Genomic DNA, 19,429 nt, shown 5'->3' with positions numbered 1-19,429 from the left:
ATGCATGCCATTGAGGGGGAGGGGTATGAGGAGGAGCACTGCTGGCATTATACAGGCATGCATGCCATTACAGGAGAGGGGGAGGAGAAGAAGGAGAAGGAGGAGAAAGAGCCCAGCTCTAAAAGATGAAACTTTATTAAGAGAACAAAATCAAAGGAAAACATTGCAAATCTTTGTAAATACATTCCAAGAAAATGCAATGTTAATCAAAAGGTTTCACACAGATTCAGTGTTAAAAAATGAGACTGAATCCCTGGACAACAGAGCAGAAATAAATTTTGTGGACAAAGCTTCAAACCTTTCGGTGACTAGAAAAACTATAATAACTCATTAAACCATAAAATAAGTGTGCACTTAATAAAAGCACTGTAAACTGTAAAACAAGTCAACTACAGTATTATTGAATAAGATTTCAAGTATCCATGCTCAAGATAATGTGTACCATTATACCGTGATGAACAGCTTTTAGTGTCTGCAGTTCTTCTTGCTCCTGTCAGGCAGGTATTGCGATGGCTGGGTGGTATTCTATTTCTAATTTTGTAGCCAAGCAATTTTCTATCTTATAAACACAAGCACGAACTACAAACCCTCCCAAACACCTGTCTGTATTCTACAGGAAATATTTTATACCATATTTGTATCATACATATCATAACATAAATACATGGAAAGTAATCTACTATGCTGAAGAGAAAATAAAGTGGGCATCCATCACTTACAGTAAATAAAGTCCAGAAATATGCCAAAGTAACCACAAGAGCACACTATATGCCATAAAAGTGATCACATTTGTCTTTAAAGGAGTAGATAGAACAATATTTGACATAAAATATGAAAAGATTAATAGCATGGCAAAGAAAAAAAAAAAAATTTCACCATACTGCTCTCACTAGATCACTCTTGCAACCACTGAAGTATGTCTTTAAAACTAAAATAGTTAAGTAACTTAAAAAAAAATTTCTTTTATTCATGAAACCAAGGAACATTATTCATTCACCTATTATACTTGACGGCCATTTCCTGCGTTAGAGAGGTAGTGCCAGGAAACAGAAGAAAGACCAATCCACTCATATACACACATGTACATATTTATTTATTTATCTATTTTGCTTTGTCGCTATCTCCCGCGTTTGCGAGGTAGCGCAAGGAAACAGACGAAAGAAATGGCCCAACCCACCCCCATACACATGTATATACATACACGTCCACACACGCAAATATACATACCTATACATCTCAATGTACACATATATATACACACACAGACACATACATATATACCCATGCACACAATTCACACTGTCTGCCTTTATTCATTCCCATCGCCACCCTGCCACACATATATTTTTTTTTTTTCCTCCCACGTTTGCAAGGTAGTGCAAGGAAACAGACGAAAGAAATGGCCCAACCCACCCCCATACACATGTATATACATACGTCCACACACGCAAATATACATACCTACACAGCTTTCCATGGTTTACCCCAGACGCTTCACATGCCCTGATTCAATCCACTGACAGTACGTCAACCCTGGTATACCACATCGATCCAATTCACTCTATTCCTTGCCCTCCTTTCACCCTCCTGCATGTACAGGCCCCGATCACACAAAATCTTTTTCACTCCATCTTTCCACCTCCAATTTGGTCTCCCACTTCTCCTCGTTCCCTCCACCTCCGACACATGTATTCTCTTGGTCAATCTTTCCTCACTCATTCTCTCCATGTGACCAAACCATTTCAAAACACCCTCTTCTGCTCTCTCAGCCACACTCTTTTTATTTCCACACATCTCTCTTACCCTGACATTACTTACTCGATCAAACCACCTCACACCACATATTGTCCTCAAACATCTCATTTCCAGCACATCCACCCTCCTGCGCACTACTCTATCCATAGCCCACGCCTCGCAACCATACAACATTGTTGGAACCACTATTCCTTCAAACATACCCAATTTTGCTTTCTGAGATAATGATCTCGACTTCCACACATTCTTCAAGGCTCCCAGAATTTTCGCCCCCTCCCCCACCCTATGATTCAATTCCGCTTCCATGGTTCCATCCGCTGCCAGATCCACTCCCACATATCTAAAACACTTTACTTCCTCCAGTTTTTCTCCATTCAAGCTTACCTCCCAAATGACTTGACCCTCAACCCTACTGTACCTAATAACCTTGCTCTTATTCACATTTACTCTTAACTTTCTTCTTTCACACACTTTACCAAACTCAGTCACCAGCGCTGTATCATCAGCGAACAACAACTGACTCACTTCCCAAGCTCTCTCATCCACAGCAGACTGCTTACTTGCCCCTCTTTCCAAAACTCTTGCATTCACCTCCCTAACAACCCCATCCTCTTTACAAAAAGAGAAGGCAGTATCTTTTTTTTCTGATTGCATACAATCCAACATTCGAGAACTGAAGTACAGTTGACAAACCAAACTAAGACTAATAATTGTAGTGTCTACCAATTCAAGGCCAAAATTTGACCTCTGGTTACTACAACTACTTCTAGCTCTAAAAACATGCAATCAGTCTTACCTAAAGCTGATCCAAACCATAAAATTTTGGTGATCAATTAGCAGCTAAAATGTATTCTTCAAATTTTCAAACAGATATTTCTGGAGGTTCTCCTAGCATATACACTACATGCTTATTCTTCTATATAATTCTGATATTTTCTAACATCATTCACAGGATACACAAAACTGAATAAAAAAAATTCATTAGATAAATTTTTCAGTCATATACACATTTCTACAGAAAAAATGTTAAGTCCCCCTTGATCAGCTCAATAGTGTCAATGCTGGTTTTACATAAAAGCATGCAGTTTAAAAGATGGAATTTGTAGAGGAATGTTTCATTATTAAATCAAATGAGATCTTGCTTTTATTTATCAAAAATTATTCATAATAATTGGGTGTATTGCTAAAGAAAAGCTCACCTGGATACTTCCACAGAATCCAGTGACTTGAGAGTTGTTTCCTGGTTACCTGAATTGCCAAGTTGTCGACTGGGAAGTAGAGGAGAGCTACCAAGGGAGTTAATCAAATATGAACTTTGATCATCATCTTGGACAACACAAGTTCTGGAAAAGACAACCTCTTACGGAATGTAAAACAGACTCTATGATTACAACACCTGAACCAAACATCTTATGAAACTCCCATCCATCTCTATTAGGACTATATTTTCATACTCACCACAAGGTGGCTACATGACTCAAATTCTCCACAACACTTCATTGCATATTTCACATTTCTTTAGTTTGCTCTCCTATTAAATACACACATGCTCAATCTATCCCTCCTCATTAATAATAACCTTACATCAACGTTATTTCACCAATAAAAATTCAAAATCTCCTCTTCTGCTCTCTCAACCACACTTTTTATTTCCACACATCTCTCTTACCCTTACATTACTTACTCGATCAAACCACCTCATGCCACATACTGTATCATTCTCCAAAAATCTATTTCCAACACATCCACCCTCCACAAAAAAAGCTCCAACTCATCCACACATTTCTCATCAAAGACCAGCTAAAAGAGGCTAACCTTTTTATTACCACACATCTCTCTTACCCTTACATTACTTACTCGATCAAACCACCTCACACCACACATTGTCCTCAAACATCTCATTTCCAGCACATCCATCCTCCTGCGCACAACTCTATCCATAGCCCACGCCTCGCAACCATACAACATTGTTGGAACCACTATTCCTTCAAACATAACCATTTTTGCTCTCCGAGATAATGTTCTCGACTTCCACACATTCTTCAATGCCCCCAGAATTTTCGCCCCCTCCCCCACCCTATGATCCACTTCCGCTTCCATGGTTCCATCCGCTGACAGATCCACTCCCAGATATCTAAAAAACACTTCACTTCTCCAGTTTTTCTCCATTCAAACTTACCTCCCAATTGACTTGACCCTCAACCCTACTGTACCTAATAACCTTGCTCTTATTCACATTTACTCTTAACTTTCTTCTTCCACACACTTTACCAAACTCAGTCACCAGCTTCTGCAGTTTCTCACATGAATCAGCCACCAGCGCTGTATCATCAGCAAACAACAACTGACTCACTTCCCAAGCTCTCCCATCCACAACAGACTGCATACTTGCCCCTCTTTCAAAAACTCTTGCATTTACCTCCCTAACAACCCCATCCATAAACAAATTAAACAACCATGGAGACATCACACACCCCTGCCGCAAACCTACATTCACTGAGAACCAATCACTTTCCTCTCTTCCTACATGTACACATGCCTTACATCCTCGATAAAAACTTTTCAATGCTTCTAACAACTTGCCTCCCACACCATATATTCTTAATACCTTCCACAGAGCATCTCTATCAACTCTATCATATGCCTTCTCCAGATCCATAAATGCTACATACAAATCCATTTGCTTTTCTAAGTATTTCTCACATACATTCTTCAAAGCAAACACCTGATCCACACATCCTCTACCACTTCTGAAACCACACTGCTCTTCCCTAATCTGATGCTCTGTAAATATATATATATTTTTTCTTTTTTTTTTTCAAACCATTCGCCATTTCCCGCGTTAGCGAGGTAGCGTTAAGAACAGAGGACTGGGCCATTGAGGGAATATCCTCACCTGGCCCCCTTCTCTGTTCCTTCTTTTGGTGTGGGAGGTAAGTTGCTAGAAGCAGTGAGAAGTTTTTACCAAGGATGTAAGGCATATGTGCGAGTAGGAAGAGAGGAAAGTGATTGGTTCCCAGTGAATGTCAGTTTGCGGGAAGGGTGCATGATGTCTCTATGATTGTTTGATTATTTAATGGATGGGGTGGTTAGGGAGGTGAATGCAAGAGTTTTGGAGAGAGGCAAGAGTGCAGTCTGTTGTGGATGAGAGGGCTTGGGAAGTGAGTCAGTTGATGTTCAGTGATGATAAAATGGTGGTGGTGATTCGGGTGGGAAACTGCAGAAGCTGGTGACTGAGTTTAGGAAAGTGTGTGAAAAAGAAAGTTGAGAGTAAACATGAATAAGAGCAAGGTTATTAGGTTCAGTAGGGTTGAGGGACAAGTTGATTGGGAGGTAAGTTTGAATGGAGAAAAACTGGAGGAAGTGAAGTGTTTTAGATATCTGGGAGTGGATTTGGGAGCGGATGGAACCATGAAAGCAGAAGTGAGTCACATGGTGGGGGACGGGGTGAAGGTTCTAGGAGCATTGAAGAATGTGTTGAAAGCGAGAACATTATCTCGGAGAGCAAAAATGGTTATGTTTGAAGGAATAGTGGTTCCAACAATGTTATATGGTTGTGAGGTATGGGCTATAGATACGGTTGTGCGTAGGAGGGTGGATGTGTTGGAAATGGAATGTTTGGGAACAATATGTGGTGTGAGATGGTTTGATTAAGTAATGAAAGGGTAAAAGAGATGTGTGTTAATAAAAAGAGTGCGGTTGAGAGTGCAGAAGAGGGTGTGTTGAAATGGTTTGGACACATGGAGAGAATGAGTGAGTAAAGATTGACAAAGAGAATATGTGTCAGAGATGGAGGGAAGAAGGTGAAGTGTGAGACCAAATTGGAGGTGGAAGGATGAAGTGAAAAAGATTTTGAGCGATTAGGGCCTGAACATACAGGAGGGTGAAAGGCGGGCAAGGAATAGAGTGAATTGGGTCGAAGTTGGTATACCGGGGTCGACGTGCTGTCAGTGGATTGAATCAGGGCATGTGAAGCGTCTGGGGTAAACCATGAAAAGTTCTGTGGGGCCTGGACGTGGAAAGGGAGCTGTGGTTTCGGGCATTATTACATGACAGCTAGAGACTGAGTGTGGCAAGGTGATGACGGGAATGGATGAAGGCAGCAAGTATGAATATGTACATGTGTATATATATGTATATGTCTGTGTATGTATATGTATGTATACGCTGAATTGTATATGTATGTACATGTGCGTGAGTGGGCATTCATGTATATACATGTGTATGTGGGTGGGTTGGGCCATTCCTCGTCTGTTTCCTTGCGCTACCTCACTAACGCGGAAGATGGCAATTAAGTACAATAAATAATAAATATAATATTTTTCATGCAATGGCCATTTCCCTCATTAGCGAGGTAACCTTAAGAAAAAAGTACTGAGCCTACGAGGGAAAATCCTCACTTGGCCCCATTCTCAGTTCCTTCTGGAAAAGTAAAAAATAGAAGGGGAGGATTTCCAGCCCCATGCTCCCTCACTATCACAAACACGTGACAACCTCCAAATACAATCCAGTGACAACATTCACAGCACTCAATTCTATACAACAATACTACACCCCTCCTACTCACACCACTCCATAACTAACCACCAACCTCAAAGTAAAAATGAAAAGCTTACTCCTGGCTCACGCTTCCGTAAATTTTCATCACAGATCCTCACACCCAACAAACATGTCTAAGTATCTACCTATTCATACCTCTGATGCCTTTTCCCTTCTGGAACTCCCTCAAGGGAAAAACAAAAACAAAACACATCCCCTATGAAATAATGTCAAGCACTGAACAACTACCCTCCTAACTCACTATTAAACTTCTCCCCACAGACATGTTACCAAACTCCATTCCACTTACAATTACTATTCCTGTGAAGAGAGGAGCTGAGAAAAAAGAGAATGAAAGACTGTAAGACTGCTTTTTACCACCACAGCATTTAGAGTATTGTAAAGCAGTGCAGTTAAGATTAAAGAGTAATAAGCAATTTAATCTACAAGATGGTGAATGTAACTCTGCCAATGCTAAGTGATGACCCTACTGACCGACTGTTCTACACATTCTAAGCAATCTTCAATCATATAGTGCATGGAAAAATCAGCCTATTAATTGAGAACATATTTATGCACTTTGTACTGAATTATACCATTTAATACTGTTGTATTATCTGTATCTATGTCATGTCTATTTCATTAGTGAGAAAACAGTCTATTTGACTGAGCCCTGGACAGGATGTAAATATCTCCCTTAATTCTATGTTAAAAGTAGTTCAATTCAAATTCATTCCCTCTGAATTCCATTCATCGGGAATACATTCTTCATTTAAAAAGAATGATATCTGCACAAGAGTCTGCAGGAAATCTGCTAAAAAATTAAGAATTTTTCTAAACAATCACATATCTTTATTCAAACAGTGATTATAACACTTACAATTCAAGCTCAGCATCAGAGGAAGGAATAACTACAGTAGCAGGTGCAGTACATGAAGTCTTCTCTGAGGGGTTTATATTAACCTCATCTAAATTCTGCAAAACAGAAAAGAAATCAATCATCTACTATAAATTTCAATGAATTACGGGCTCACTCACTTTTCATTTTTCCATTCTATTTCTACTGTCATTCTATCATCTTAAACACTTCTACAATCTGATGCTCTGTAAATATATATATATATATATATATATATATATATTTTTTATACTTTGTCGCTGTCTCCCGCGTTTGCGAGGTAGCGCAAGGAAACAGACGAAAGAAATGGCCCAACCCCCCCCCATACACATGTATATACATACGTCCACACACGCAAATATACATACCTACACAGCTTTCCATGGTTTACCCCAGACGCTTCACATGCCTTGATTCAATCCACTGACAGCACGTCAACCCCGGTATACCACATCGCTCCAATTCACTCTATTCCTTGCCCTCCTTTCACCCTCCTGCATGTTAAGGCCCCGATCACACAAAATCTTTTTCACTCCATCTTTCCACCTCCAATTTGGTCTCCCTCTTCTCCTTGCTCCCTCCACCTCCGACACATATATCCTCTTGGTCAATCTTTCCTCACTCATCCTCTCCATGTGCCCAAACCACTTCAAAACACCCTCTTCTGCTCTCTCAACCACACTTTTTATTTCCACACATCTCTCTTACCCTTACGTTACTCACTCGATCAAACCACCTCACACCACACATTGTCCTCAAACATCTCATTTCCAGCACATCCATCCTCCTGCGCACAACTCTATCCATAGCCCACGCCTCGCAACCATACAACATTGTTGGAACCATTATTCCTTTTTGCTTTCCGAGATAATGTTCTCGACTTCCACACATTCTTCAATGCCCCCAGAATTTTCGCCCCCTCCCCCACCCTATGATCCACTTCCGCTTCCATGGTTCCATCCGCTGCCAGATCCACTCCCAGATATCTAAAACACTTCACTTCCTCCAGTTTTTCTCCATTCAAACTCACCTCCCAATTGACTTGACCCTCAACCCTACTGTACCTAATAACCTTGCTCTTATTCACATTTACTCTTAACTTTCTTCTTCCACACACTTTACCAAACTCAGTCACCAGCTTCTGCAGTTTCTCACATGAATCAGCCACCAGCGCTGTATCATCAGCGAACAACAACTGACTCACTTTCCAAGCTCTCTCATCCCCAACAGACTTCATACTTGCCCCTCTTTCAAAAACTCTTGCATTTACCTCCCTAACAACCCCATCCATAAACAAATTAAACAACCATGGAGACATCACACACCCCTGCCGCAAACCTACATTCACTGAGAACCAGTCACTTTCCTCTCTTCCTACACGTACACATGCCTTACATCCTCGATCAAAACTTTTCACTGCTTCTAACAACTTTCCTCCCACACCATATATTCTTAATACCTTCCACAGAGCATCTCTATCAACTCTATCATATGCCTTCTCCAGATCCATAAATGCTACATACAAATCCATTTGCTTTTCTAAGTATTTCTCACATACATTCTTCAAAGCAAACACCTGATCCACACATCCTCTACCACTTCTGAAACCACACTGCTCTTCCCCAATCTGATGCTCTGTACATGCCTTCACCCTCTCAATCAATACCCTCCCATATAATTTACCAGGAATACTCAACAAACTTATACCTCTGTAATTTGAGCACTCACTCATATCCCCTTTGCCTTTGTACAATGGCACTATGCACGCATTCCGCCAATCCTCAGGCACCTCACCATGAGTCATACATACATTAAATAACCTTACCAACCAGTCAACAATACAGTCACCCCCTTTTTTAATAAATTCCACTGCAATACCATCCAAACCTGCTGCCTTACCGGCTTTCATCTTCCGCAAAGCTTTCACTACCTCTTCTCTGTTTACCAAATCATTTTATTTTCCCTAACCCTCTCACTTTGCACACCACCTCGACCAAAACACCCTATATCTGCCACTCTATCATCAAACACATTCAACAAACCTTCAAAATACTCACTCCATCTCCTTCTCACATCACCACTACTTGTTATCACCTCCCCATTTGCGCCCTTCACTGAAGTTCCAATTTGCTCCCTTGTCTTACGCACTTTATTTACCTCCTTCCAGAACATCTTTTTATTCTCCCTAAAATTTAATGATACTCTCCCATCCCAACTCTCATTTGCCCTTTTTTTCACCTCTTGCACCTTTCTCTTGACCTCTTGTCTCTTTCTTTTATACATCTCCCACTCAATTGCATTTTTTCCCTGCAAAAATCGTCCAAATGCCTCTCACTTCTCTTTCACTAATACTCTTACTTCTTCATCCCACCACTCACTATATATATATATATATATATATATATACATATTTTTTTTTTTTTTTTTTTTTTTTTTTATACTTTGTCGCTGTCTCCCGCGTTTGCGAGGTAGTGCAAGGAAACAGACGAAAGAAATGGCCCAACCCCCCCCCATACACATGTACATACACACGTCCACACACGCAAATATACATACCTACACAGCTTTCCATGGTTTACCCCAGACGCTTCACATGCCTTGATTCACTCCACTGACAGCACGTCAACCCCTGTATACCACATCACTCCAATTCACTCTATTCCTTGCCCTCCTTTCACCCTCCTGCATGTTCAGGCCCCGATCACACAAAATCTTTTTCACTCCATCTTTCCACCTCCAATTTGGTCTCCCTCTTCTCCTCGTTCCCTCCACCTCCGACACATATATCCTCTTGGTCAATCTTTCCTCACTCATTCTCTCCATGTGCCCAAACCATTTCAAAACACCCTCTTCTGCTCTCTCAACCACGCTCTTTTTATTTCCACACATCTCTCTTACCCTTACGTTACTTACTCGATCAAACCACCTCACACCACACATTGTCCTCAAACATCTCATTTCCAGCACATCCATCCTCCTGCGCACAACTCTATCCATAGCCCACGCCTCGCAACCATACAACATTGTTGGAACCACTATTCCTTCAAACATACCCATTTTTGCTTTCCAAGATAATGTTCTCGACTTCCACACATTTTTCAAGGCTCCCAAAATTTTCGCCCCCTCCCCCACCCTATGATCCACTTCCGCTTCCATGGTTCCATCCGCTGACAGATCCACTCCCAGATATCTAAAACACTTCACTTCCTCCAGTTTTTCTCCATTCAAACTCACCTCCCAATTGACTTGACCCTCAACCCTACTGTACCTAATAACCTTGCTCTTATTCACATTTACTCTTAACTTTCTTCTTCCACACACTTTACCAAACTCAGTCACCAGCTTCTGCAGTTTCTCACATGAATCAGCCACCAGCGCTGTATTGATTGAGAGGGTGAAGGCATGTACAGAGCATCAGATTGGGGAAGAGCAGTGCGGTTTCAGAAGTGGTAGAGGATGTGTGGATCAGGTGTTTGCTTTGAAGAATGTATGTGAGAAATACTTAGAAAAGCAAATGGATTTGTATGTAGCATTTATGGATCTGGAGAAGGCATATGATAGAGTTGATAGAGATGCTCTGTGGAAGGTATTAAGAATATATGGTGTGGGAGGCAAGTTGTTAGAAGCAGTGAAAAGTTTTTATCGAGGATGTAAGGCATGTGTACGTGTAGGAAGAGAGGAAAGTGATTGGTTCTCAGTGAATGTAGGTTTGCGGCAGGGGTGTGTGATGTCTCCATGGTTGTTTAATTTGTTTATGGATGGGGTTGTTAGGGAGGTAAATGCAAGAGTCCTGGAAAGAGGGGCAAGTATGAAGTCTGTTGGGGATGAGAGAGCTTGGGAAGTGAGTCAGTTGTTGTTCGCTGATATATATATATATATATATATATATATATATATATATATATATATATATATATATATATATATATATAAGCTTTGCGGAAGATGAAAGCCGGCAAGGCAGCAGGTTTGGATGGTATTGCAGTGGAATTTATTAAAAAAGGGGGTGACTGTATTGCTGACTGGTTGGTAAGGTTATTTAATGTATGTATGACTCATGGTGAGGTGCCTGAGGATTGGCGGAATGCGTGCATAGTGCCATTGTACAAAGGCAAAGGGGATAAGAGTGAGTGCTCAAATTACAGAGGTATAAGTTTGTTGAGTATTCCTGGTAAATTATATGGGAGGGTATTGATTGAGGGTGAAGGCATGTACAGAGCATCAGATTGGGGAAGAGCAGTGTGGTTTCAGAAGTGGTAGAGGATGTGTGGATCAGGTGTTTGCTTTGAAGAATGTACGTGAGAAATACTTAGAAAAGCAAATGGATTTGTATGTAGCATTTATGGATCTGGAGAAGGCATATGATAGAGTTGATAGAGATGCTCTGTGGAAGGTATTAAGAATATATGGTGTGGGAGGTAAGTTGTTAGAAGCAGTGAAAAGTTTTTATCGAGGATGTAAGGCATGTGTACGTGTAGGAAGAGAGGAAAGTGATTGGTTCTCAGTGAATGTAGGTTTGCGGCAGGGGTGTGTGATGTCTCCATGGTTGTTTAATTTGTTTATGGATGGGGTTGTTAGGGAGGTGAATGCAAGAGTTTTGGAAAGAGGGGAAAGTATGAAGTCTGTTGGGGATGAGAGAGCTTGGGAAGTGAGTCAGTTGTTGTTCGCTGATGATACAGCACTGGTGGCTGATTCATGTGAAAAACTGCAGGAGCTGGTGACTGAGTTTGGTAAAGTGTGTGAAAGAGGAAAGTTAAGAGTAAATGTGAATAAGAGCAAGGCTATTAGGTACAGTAGGGTTGAGGGTCAAGTCAATTGGGAGGTAAGTTTGAATGGAGAAAAACTGGAGGAAGTAAAGTGTTTTAGATATCTGGGAGTGGATCTGGCAGTGGATGGAACCATGGAAGCGGAAGTGAATCATAGGGTGGAGGAGGGGGCGAAAATCCTGAGAGCCTTGAAGAATGTGTGGAAGTCGAGAACATTATCTCCGAAAGCAAAATTGGGTATGTTTGAAGGAATAGTGGTTCCAACAATGTTGTATGGTTGCGAGGCGTGGGCTATAGATAGAGTTGTGCACAGGAGGGTGGATGTGCTGGAAATGAGATGTTTGAGGACAATGTGTGGTGTGAGGTGGTTTGATCGAGTAAGTAACGTAAGGGTAAGAGAGATGTGTAGAAATAAAAAGAGCATGGTTGAGGGACCAGAAGAGGGTGTTTTGAAATGGTTTGGGCACATGGAGAGAATGAGTGAGAAAAGATTGACCAAGAGAATATATGTGTCGGAGGTGGAGGGAATGAGGAGAAGTGGGAGACCAAATTGGAGGTGGAAAGATGGAGTGATAAAGATTTTGAGTGATTGGGGCCTGAACATGCAGGAGGGTGAAAGGCGGGCAAGGAATAGAGTGAATTGGGTCGATGTGGTATACCGGGGTCGACGTGCTGTCAGTGGATTGAATCAGGGCATGTGAAGCGTCTGGGGTAAACCATGAAAAGTTCTGTGGGGCCTGGACGTGGAAAGGGAGCTGTGGTTTCGGGCATTATTACATGACAGCTAGAGACTGAGTGTGAACGGATGGGGCCTTTGTTGTCTTTTACTAGTGCTACCTCGCACACATGAGGGGGAAGGGGGATGTTATTCCATGTGTGGCGAGGTGGCAATGGGAATAAATAAAGGCAGACAGTATGAATTATGTACATGTGTATATATGTATATGTCTGTGTGTGTATATATATATGTGTACATTGAGATGTATAGGTATGTACATTTGCGTGTGTGGACGTGTATGTATATACATGTGTATGGGGGTGGGTTGGGCTATTTCTATCGTCTGTTTCCTTGCGCTACCTCGCAGACGCGGGAGACAGCGACAAAGCAAAATAAATCAATATTTTAAATTTCTACAGTAAAGTTGATGGAAGGTACTAGCTTGTTAAGTAAAGGGAGAAATGATTGTAAATTTTCATTTGTTCGCCAAACACAAAGAACATCATCTACATACCTAAACCAAATTGCATTAGATGGTAAGATATCCTTTAGTAACTTTGTTTCAACGAGATGACTTAATACAAGTGAAAGAGGGTTACCCATTGCCATGCCAAATTTCTGAGCATAATATTCTCTATTAAATTGAAATACATAGTCTTTTATACATAATTCTATCAATTCAATAAAAACAAAGAAACAGGTAAATGAATATCATTCAAGACATCAACTAAATATTCTAAGAGGTCATCAACTGAACTTTTGTGAACAGAGATGAAACATCAAAGCTAACCAATTTCAAATCAACATTGATATCATTAAGCTTGTTAACTAAATCTACATAGTTCATGATATTAGTATTTGATATCTTACCTACTAATGGGCTTCATAAAGAAACTAACCACTTTGGCAATTCATATGTGATGATGCCCACTGAACTCACTATGGGTCTTGCTGGAAAATTGGTTTATGTGCTTTGAGAAGTCCATACATTGGCAAACAACAACTGATTCACTTCCAAGACCCTCTCATCCCCAACAGACAGCATACCCTCCCATATCTCTAAAACTCTTGTGTTTACCTCCCTCACCACCCTATCCATAAACAAATTAAACAACCATGGTGACATCACACACTCCTACCGCTAACCAACCTTCACTAAGAACCATTCACTCTATTCTCTTCCTACTCTTACACATGCCTTACACGCTTGATAAAAACTTCTCACTGCTTCTAGCAGTTTACCTCCCACATCATATATTCTTAATACCTTCCACAAAGCATTTCTATCAATCATATCATATATTTGCTCTAGATCCACAAATGCCACATACAAATGTATCTGTTTTTGCTAAGTACTTCTCACACATTCTCAAACACTTGATCCACATATACGAAACAACTTCTGAAGCCACACTGCTCCTCCCCAATTTGATGCTCTGCACCTTCACCCTCCCAATCAATATCCTCCTATACAACTTACCAGGTACATTCAACTTACACCTGTAGTTTGGACACATCTATATCCACCCTGCCTTTATACAATGGCACTATGCAATACATCATTGTGCCAATTCTCAGGTGCCTCCCCATGGTCTATAAATATAAATCTTACAACCCAATCGACAACACAATCAACCCCTTTCTTAATAAATTCAGCCACCTTGCCACTTTCACCTTCAACCAGGCTTTACATAGGATATGTATACTTTCTTCAAACTAAACTGCTGTTTACCGTGTTAGCAAGATAGACCAAGGAACAGAAGAAAAAGGCTGCATCCAGTCACATGCAACACAACCATCAGTCAATCATATCACAACCAGGCCCCATAGGCCTTTCCATGGTTTGCCCCAGATGCTTCGCATGCTTTGGTTCAGTCCAATGAAGCACATCAGTATACCACACAGATCCTCTTTTTCAAGCTCTCTTCAGTCTTTTTTTCTATACCACACAGATCCTCTTTTTCAACCTCTCTTCAGTCTTTTTTTTATGTCCATACCGTATCAGAACACCCTCTTCAGCTTTCTCAACCACACTCTATTACCACACCTCTCTGTTACACTTTTATCACTTACTTGATCAAACCACCTCATGCCACATACTGTATCATTCTCCAAAAATCTATTTCCAACACATCCACCCTCCACAAAAAAAGCTCCAACTCATCCACACATTTCTCATCAAAGACCAGCTAAAAGAGGCTAACCTTTTTATTACCACACATCTCTCTTACCCTTACATTACTTACTCGATCAAACCACCTCACACCACATATTGTCCTCAAACATCTCATTTCCAGCACATCCACCCTCCTACACACAACTCTATCCACAGCCCACGCCTCGCAACCAAACAACATTGTTGGAAACACTATTCCTTCAAACATACCCATTTTTGCTTTTCGAGATCATGTTCTCAACTTCCACACATTCTTCAAGGCTCCCAGAACTTTCACCCCCTCCCCCACCCTATGATTCACTTCCACTTCCATGGTTCCGTCCGCTGCCAAATCCACTCCCAGATATCTAAAACACTTCACTTCCTCCAGTTTTTCTCCATTCAAACTTACCTCCCAATTGACTTGAACCTCAACCCTACTGTACCTAATAACCTTGCTCTTATTCACATTTACTCTCAACTTTCTTCTTTCACACACTTTACCAAACTCAGTCACCAGCTTCTGCAGCTTCTCACATGAATCAGCCACCAGCGCTGTATCATCAGCAAACAACAACTGACTCACTTCCCAAGCTCTCCCATCCACAACAGACTGCATACTTGCCCCTCTTTCAAAAACTCTTGCATTCACCTCCCTAACAACCCCATCCATAAACAAATTAAACAACCATGGAGACATCACACACCCCTGCCGCAAACCTACATTCACTGAGAACCAATCACTTTCCTCTCTTCCTACATGTACACATGCCTTACATCCTCGATAAAAACTTTTCAATGCTTCTAACAACTTGCCTCCCACACCATATATTCTTAATACCTTCCACAGAGCATCTCTATCAACTCTATCATATGCCTTCTCCAGATCCATAAATGCTACATACAAATCCATTTGCTTTTCTAAGTATATCGGTAAGTATATTCTTTAAGTATATGGGTAAAAAATTATTTAGCAAGCTATTCACTTTCTACATATAGCCAAAACTAGAATATGCTTCTCAGGTTTGGTCAATGCACTCAAAGGAGCATAGAGAACTCACAGAGAAGGTCCAGAGAAGGGCAACAAAGATGGTAACCAGTTACAGGGGTAACTATGAAGGATTAAATTTACCCATTTTGGAAAAGAGAAAACAGGAGTCACCTTATCAAAACCTTAATCTTTTTAAAAGAGATCAATGAAGCAGACAGTGAAGAGCTCTTTGAGAGGTATGGGGATACAACAACCAAAGGACATAACATGAAAATAGACAAGAAACTTGAATAAGATGTAAAGAAGCACTTTTATAGTATAAAAGTAACGGATGAGTGTAACAGATTGACCGAGAACATGTTTAATGCAGACGGCATACATAAATTCAAGAGGTTGTATGATAGCAAAGAGTAAATGTTTAAGAGATGGATGGCCCTTTAAGTATCAAATGTTAAGAGATGGATGGCCCTTTAAGTGTCAAATGTTTAAGAGATGGATGGCCCTTTAAGTGTCAAACTCCCTTCACATATAGCACAAACAGGTAATTACTGAAACCAAATCCCCCTAGCCTTAGCTAAGCCCCACTACTCTGTGGTTTCGCCTGACCACTTCATATGCTTGGTCTAGCCCACTGACAGTACAACAACCCTGTATACCACAACATCACAGTTTGCTCTATGGCATGCAGACCTTTAACCCTTCTACACTTTCAGTCCAGATAACTTGAAACCTCTTTCACTCCATCCTTCCATCTCCTTCTCAGTCTCTACTTATATTTCTGATGTCTGTTCCCTTCAAGAACTCCCTCAAGGGGGTGGCCACATAAAAACAGTCTACATAACTGGTGAATCCAGTTCCACTTTTTAGCCTTTGGTGCCTCACTCTTAACAGGACAATGGCAGAGAGCAACTTTAGCACTGTGTTTTCAGAGGCTCCTACCCAAGTTCCTACTAACTACTTCTACCGAAAGTCCCAACCTATTACTTCCACCTAATGCTCCCACCTAATGTACCTACCAACTACTTCTACCAAAGCTCCTATCTCATGTTCCTACCTACTACCTCTACCTATTGCTCCTACCACTTTGCCAAAGACGGATAGCACACACTGCTCACTGCAAGGAGTTATGAGGAATGAACTGTTATGTGTGATAAGGAGAGATTGCATGCTTAAGGACAGAATACCAGCAGTCCACATATGGGCAAGGCACAAAGAAAAGACAGTTACCTGGGTCAGAATGGAACTTGATAACCAATGAAGTGCTGGTTCACTATGCAACTGTCACTAAACACCCCCCCCCCCACAAAAAAAAAAAAAACCAGGTGGGTGGTACCAGTTATATAAATCCCTGGTCGGTGGCTGCCTACCAGTTAATACCTACTCATAGTTTCAGTCTCCCCCTCCCATTTGTTCCCTCCACTTCTGTGACCCATGCACCCTCTGGTTATTCTCTCTTCATTCGTCATCTCAATGCAATATAATCACAACATGATTATATAAGGGGAATAGTATTAAAACTCACATTATCTTGAGTACTAGTCATTTGTGGGGAACCAAAGTCAATAGAATCCTTTGAGGTGCTACGTGCCAAGCGTTTTGTAGGACTACCCTCAGCATCTGACTCTGCCTGCAAATATTCAAATAAAAAACTATTCAGTAACAAAAAAAGGATGAATAAGCACCTTTATAATCTTATCAAATGCAAGTCCTATATATGCACTCACTGGTAAATCCTAAAGTCTAATTATTTGTTGGATGTGATAACCACATTCCACTTCACAAAATTAAGAATAACAAGAAAAAGAAAAGTTTAAAGTATCTTATTCAGATATGGGTAACTCTCTATCATGACCAAATTGTGCACCTGTAAAGCTCCAGAAGTTCAAGTGAGCTTTTATAGAAAATTATATTTATATATGGTAGAAGCTCCTCTTATGTACCATGAATCCAACAGATGGTTAAGTGTAGGGGGTAGCCACTTTCCTAAAGGACTGGAGAAATGATCACTAGAGATTATCACATCCAAGTCCTTTTCCTCATTTACCTTTTGTAGCTCAACAGAATTCATATTATAGCTTGCCTTTTCAGTTATACTGCCAATATGTAAAACTTTGCAATTATCAGTATCAAAATTTATGAGCCATCTATTAGCACATTCCATTAGTTTGTCCATGTCAGTCTGAAGCTGCAGATCATCAGTTTCTGCTATAGACTTACTTTCCAACTTAGTGTCAGCTGCAAATTCAGATATTTTACAATGCATCCCAATGTCAATAAGATTAATGTTCGTGAGAAAAACAACTTATTCCAAGTTTGATTCCTGCAGCATACCAATTGTTACATCTAACCATTCAGAATATGAAGCCAGTCACCCAATTTCCTAACCATCAACAAACAACCCCATCTATACTATGTGACAACTTTTGTTAGTAACCTTTGATGTGAAACTTTATTGATGCTTTTTGAAAATCTAAAACAATGACATCAGCTGATTTACTTTCTACATACCTGTTGACTATTTCATAAAAGACATCGAGCAGATTTGTTAAATATGAGCAATTCCAACAAAATCCATGCTGAGAATCATTTATTAAATGATTCTTCAGTAAAAATGTGTATTCTCTTCTGAACACCAAGGAATGCTGCCAACACTTTGATATACTACAATTACCTGCACACACACACACGCATATATGCATATATTTACCTTGTGACTCTTCTGCCAGCAAGAGACAGGGCTCAGGTAGTAGAGTAATGGCCCCCTCCATGACACCTGTAAATCTAAAGCATACTCTGACTACACTTTATTGTGTGACTCTGCCACCAGTGAGAGGGAGGGCTCAGGTGGCAATGTACTGGCCCCTTCCAGTACCCTAACTAACTCAAGGATTATCCCATCCCCCACCCTTGGAGCAGCCTATTAGGTAGTAAGTTGCTGAAAACAGCCACCCAAGGTGGTACTACCATCCTGAATGAGGAGCATTAAAGTGGTGCCCAGAACCATCTTACACTCTCCATGACAGGATTGCTAGTCTTACTTTCTGTCTCATCAAATCGGGACAACCAGGCTAGTCCATCATCTTGCACCATACATCTGCTCAAATCTTGCTTATTTCTATCACCTTTTTCCACATAAGTACTTTTGCCAATTCCTGTCCATTCAAACACTTACAAGTATCTCCATGACAGAGTCTGTCATATCTATGGCCACAAGTCCCCCAGCATTATGGGGTGCTAAGACTCACCAGGTTTCTGCCTGACTCTACTGCCAATGAGAGGGAGGGATCTGGCAGAAGTGGTACTAGCACCTACCACAACCTTTCCTTCTGTTAGACCTTCCCCTTTTTCTATTCACTATACCAGTGTTACACACTGATTTTTAATGGGAGCCACTTCAGTAAAATGCTTTCACTGAGAAAGCCACACCTACCGCAAGTTAGCATAACTCAATTAAATCAAATAATGCTGGGCTGCAGGTACAATATAGTAATTAATAAAAACAAGACATGGTAATAATACTATATAGTATATAATATATTATAATTGTCACACGGGGAGTGCTCATCCTCCTCGAAGGGTCAGATTGGGGTGTCTAAATGTGTGTGGA

The 19,429-nt window shown here is 40.7% G+C and overlaps 1 protein-coding gene across 1 annotated transcript in view; it reads right to left on the bottom strand.

Moving 5' to 3' along the window:
• The window catches only part of Cap-G (Chromosome associated protein G), a 104,421-nt gene that overhangs the window by 22,161 nt on the left and 62,831 nt on the right, over positions 1-19,429 (bottom strand). The window contains exons 17-20 of the mRNA XM_071665321.1: positions 17,345-17,449; positions 7,175-7,269; positions 6,451-6,469; positions 2,955-3,112 (exon numbers count right to left, since the gene is read on the bottom strand). Of these exons, the coding sequence (XP_071521422.1) occupies positions 2,955-3,112; positions 6,451-6,469; positions 7,175-7,269; positions 17,345-17,449 (377 nt within the window). The remainder of the gene's footprint in view (positions 1-2,954; positions 3,113-6,450; positions 6,470-7,174; positions 7,270-17,344; positions 17,450-19,429) is intronic.

This window comes from Panulirus ornatus, chromosome 10 (genome assembly GCF_036320965.1).
Source record: "Panulirus ornatus isolate Po-2019 chromosome 10, ASM3632096v1, whole genome shotgun sequence".
Lineage (NCBI taxonomy): Eukaryota > Metazoa > Arthropoda > Malacostraca > Decapoda > Palinuridae > Panulirus > Panulirus ornatus.
The sequence above is the reverse complement of the archived record's forward strand: the minus strand, read 5'-3'. Positions and strand labels throughout refer to the sequence as shown.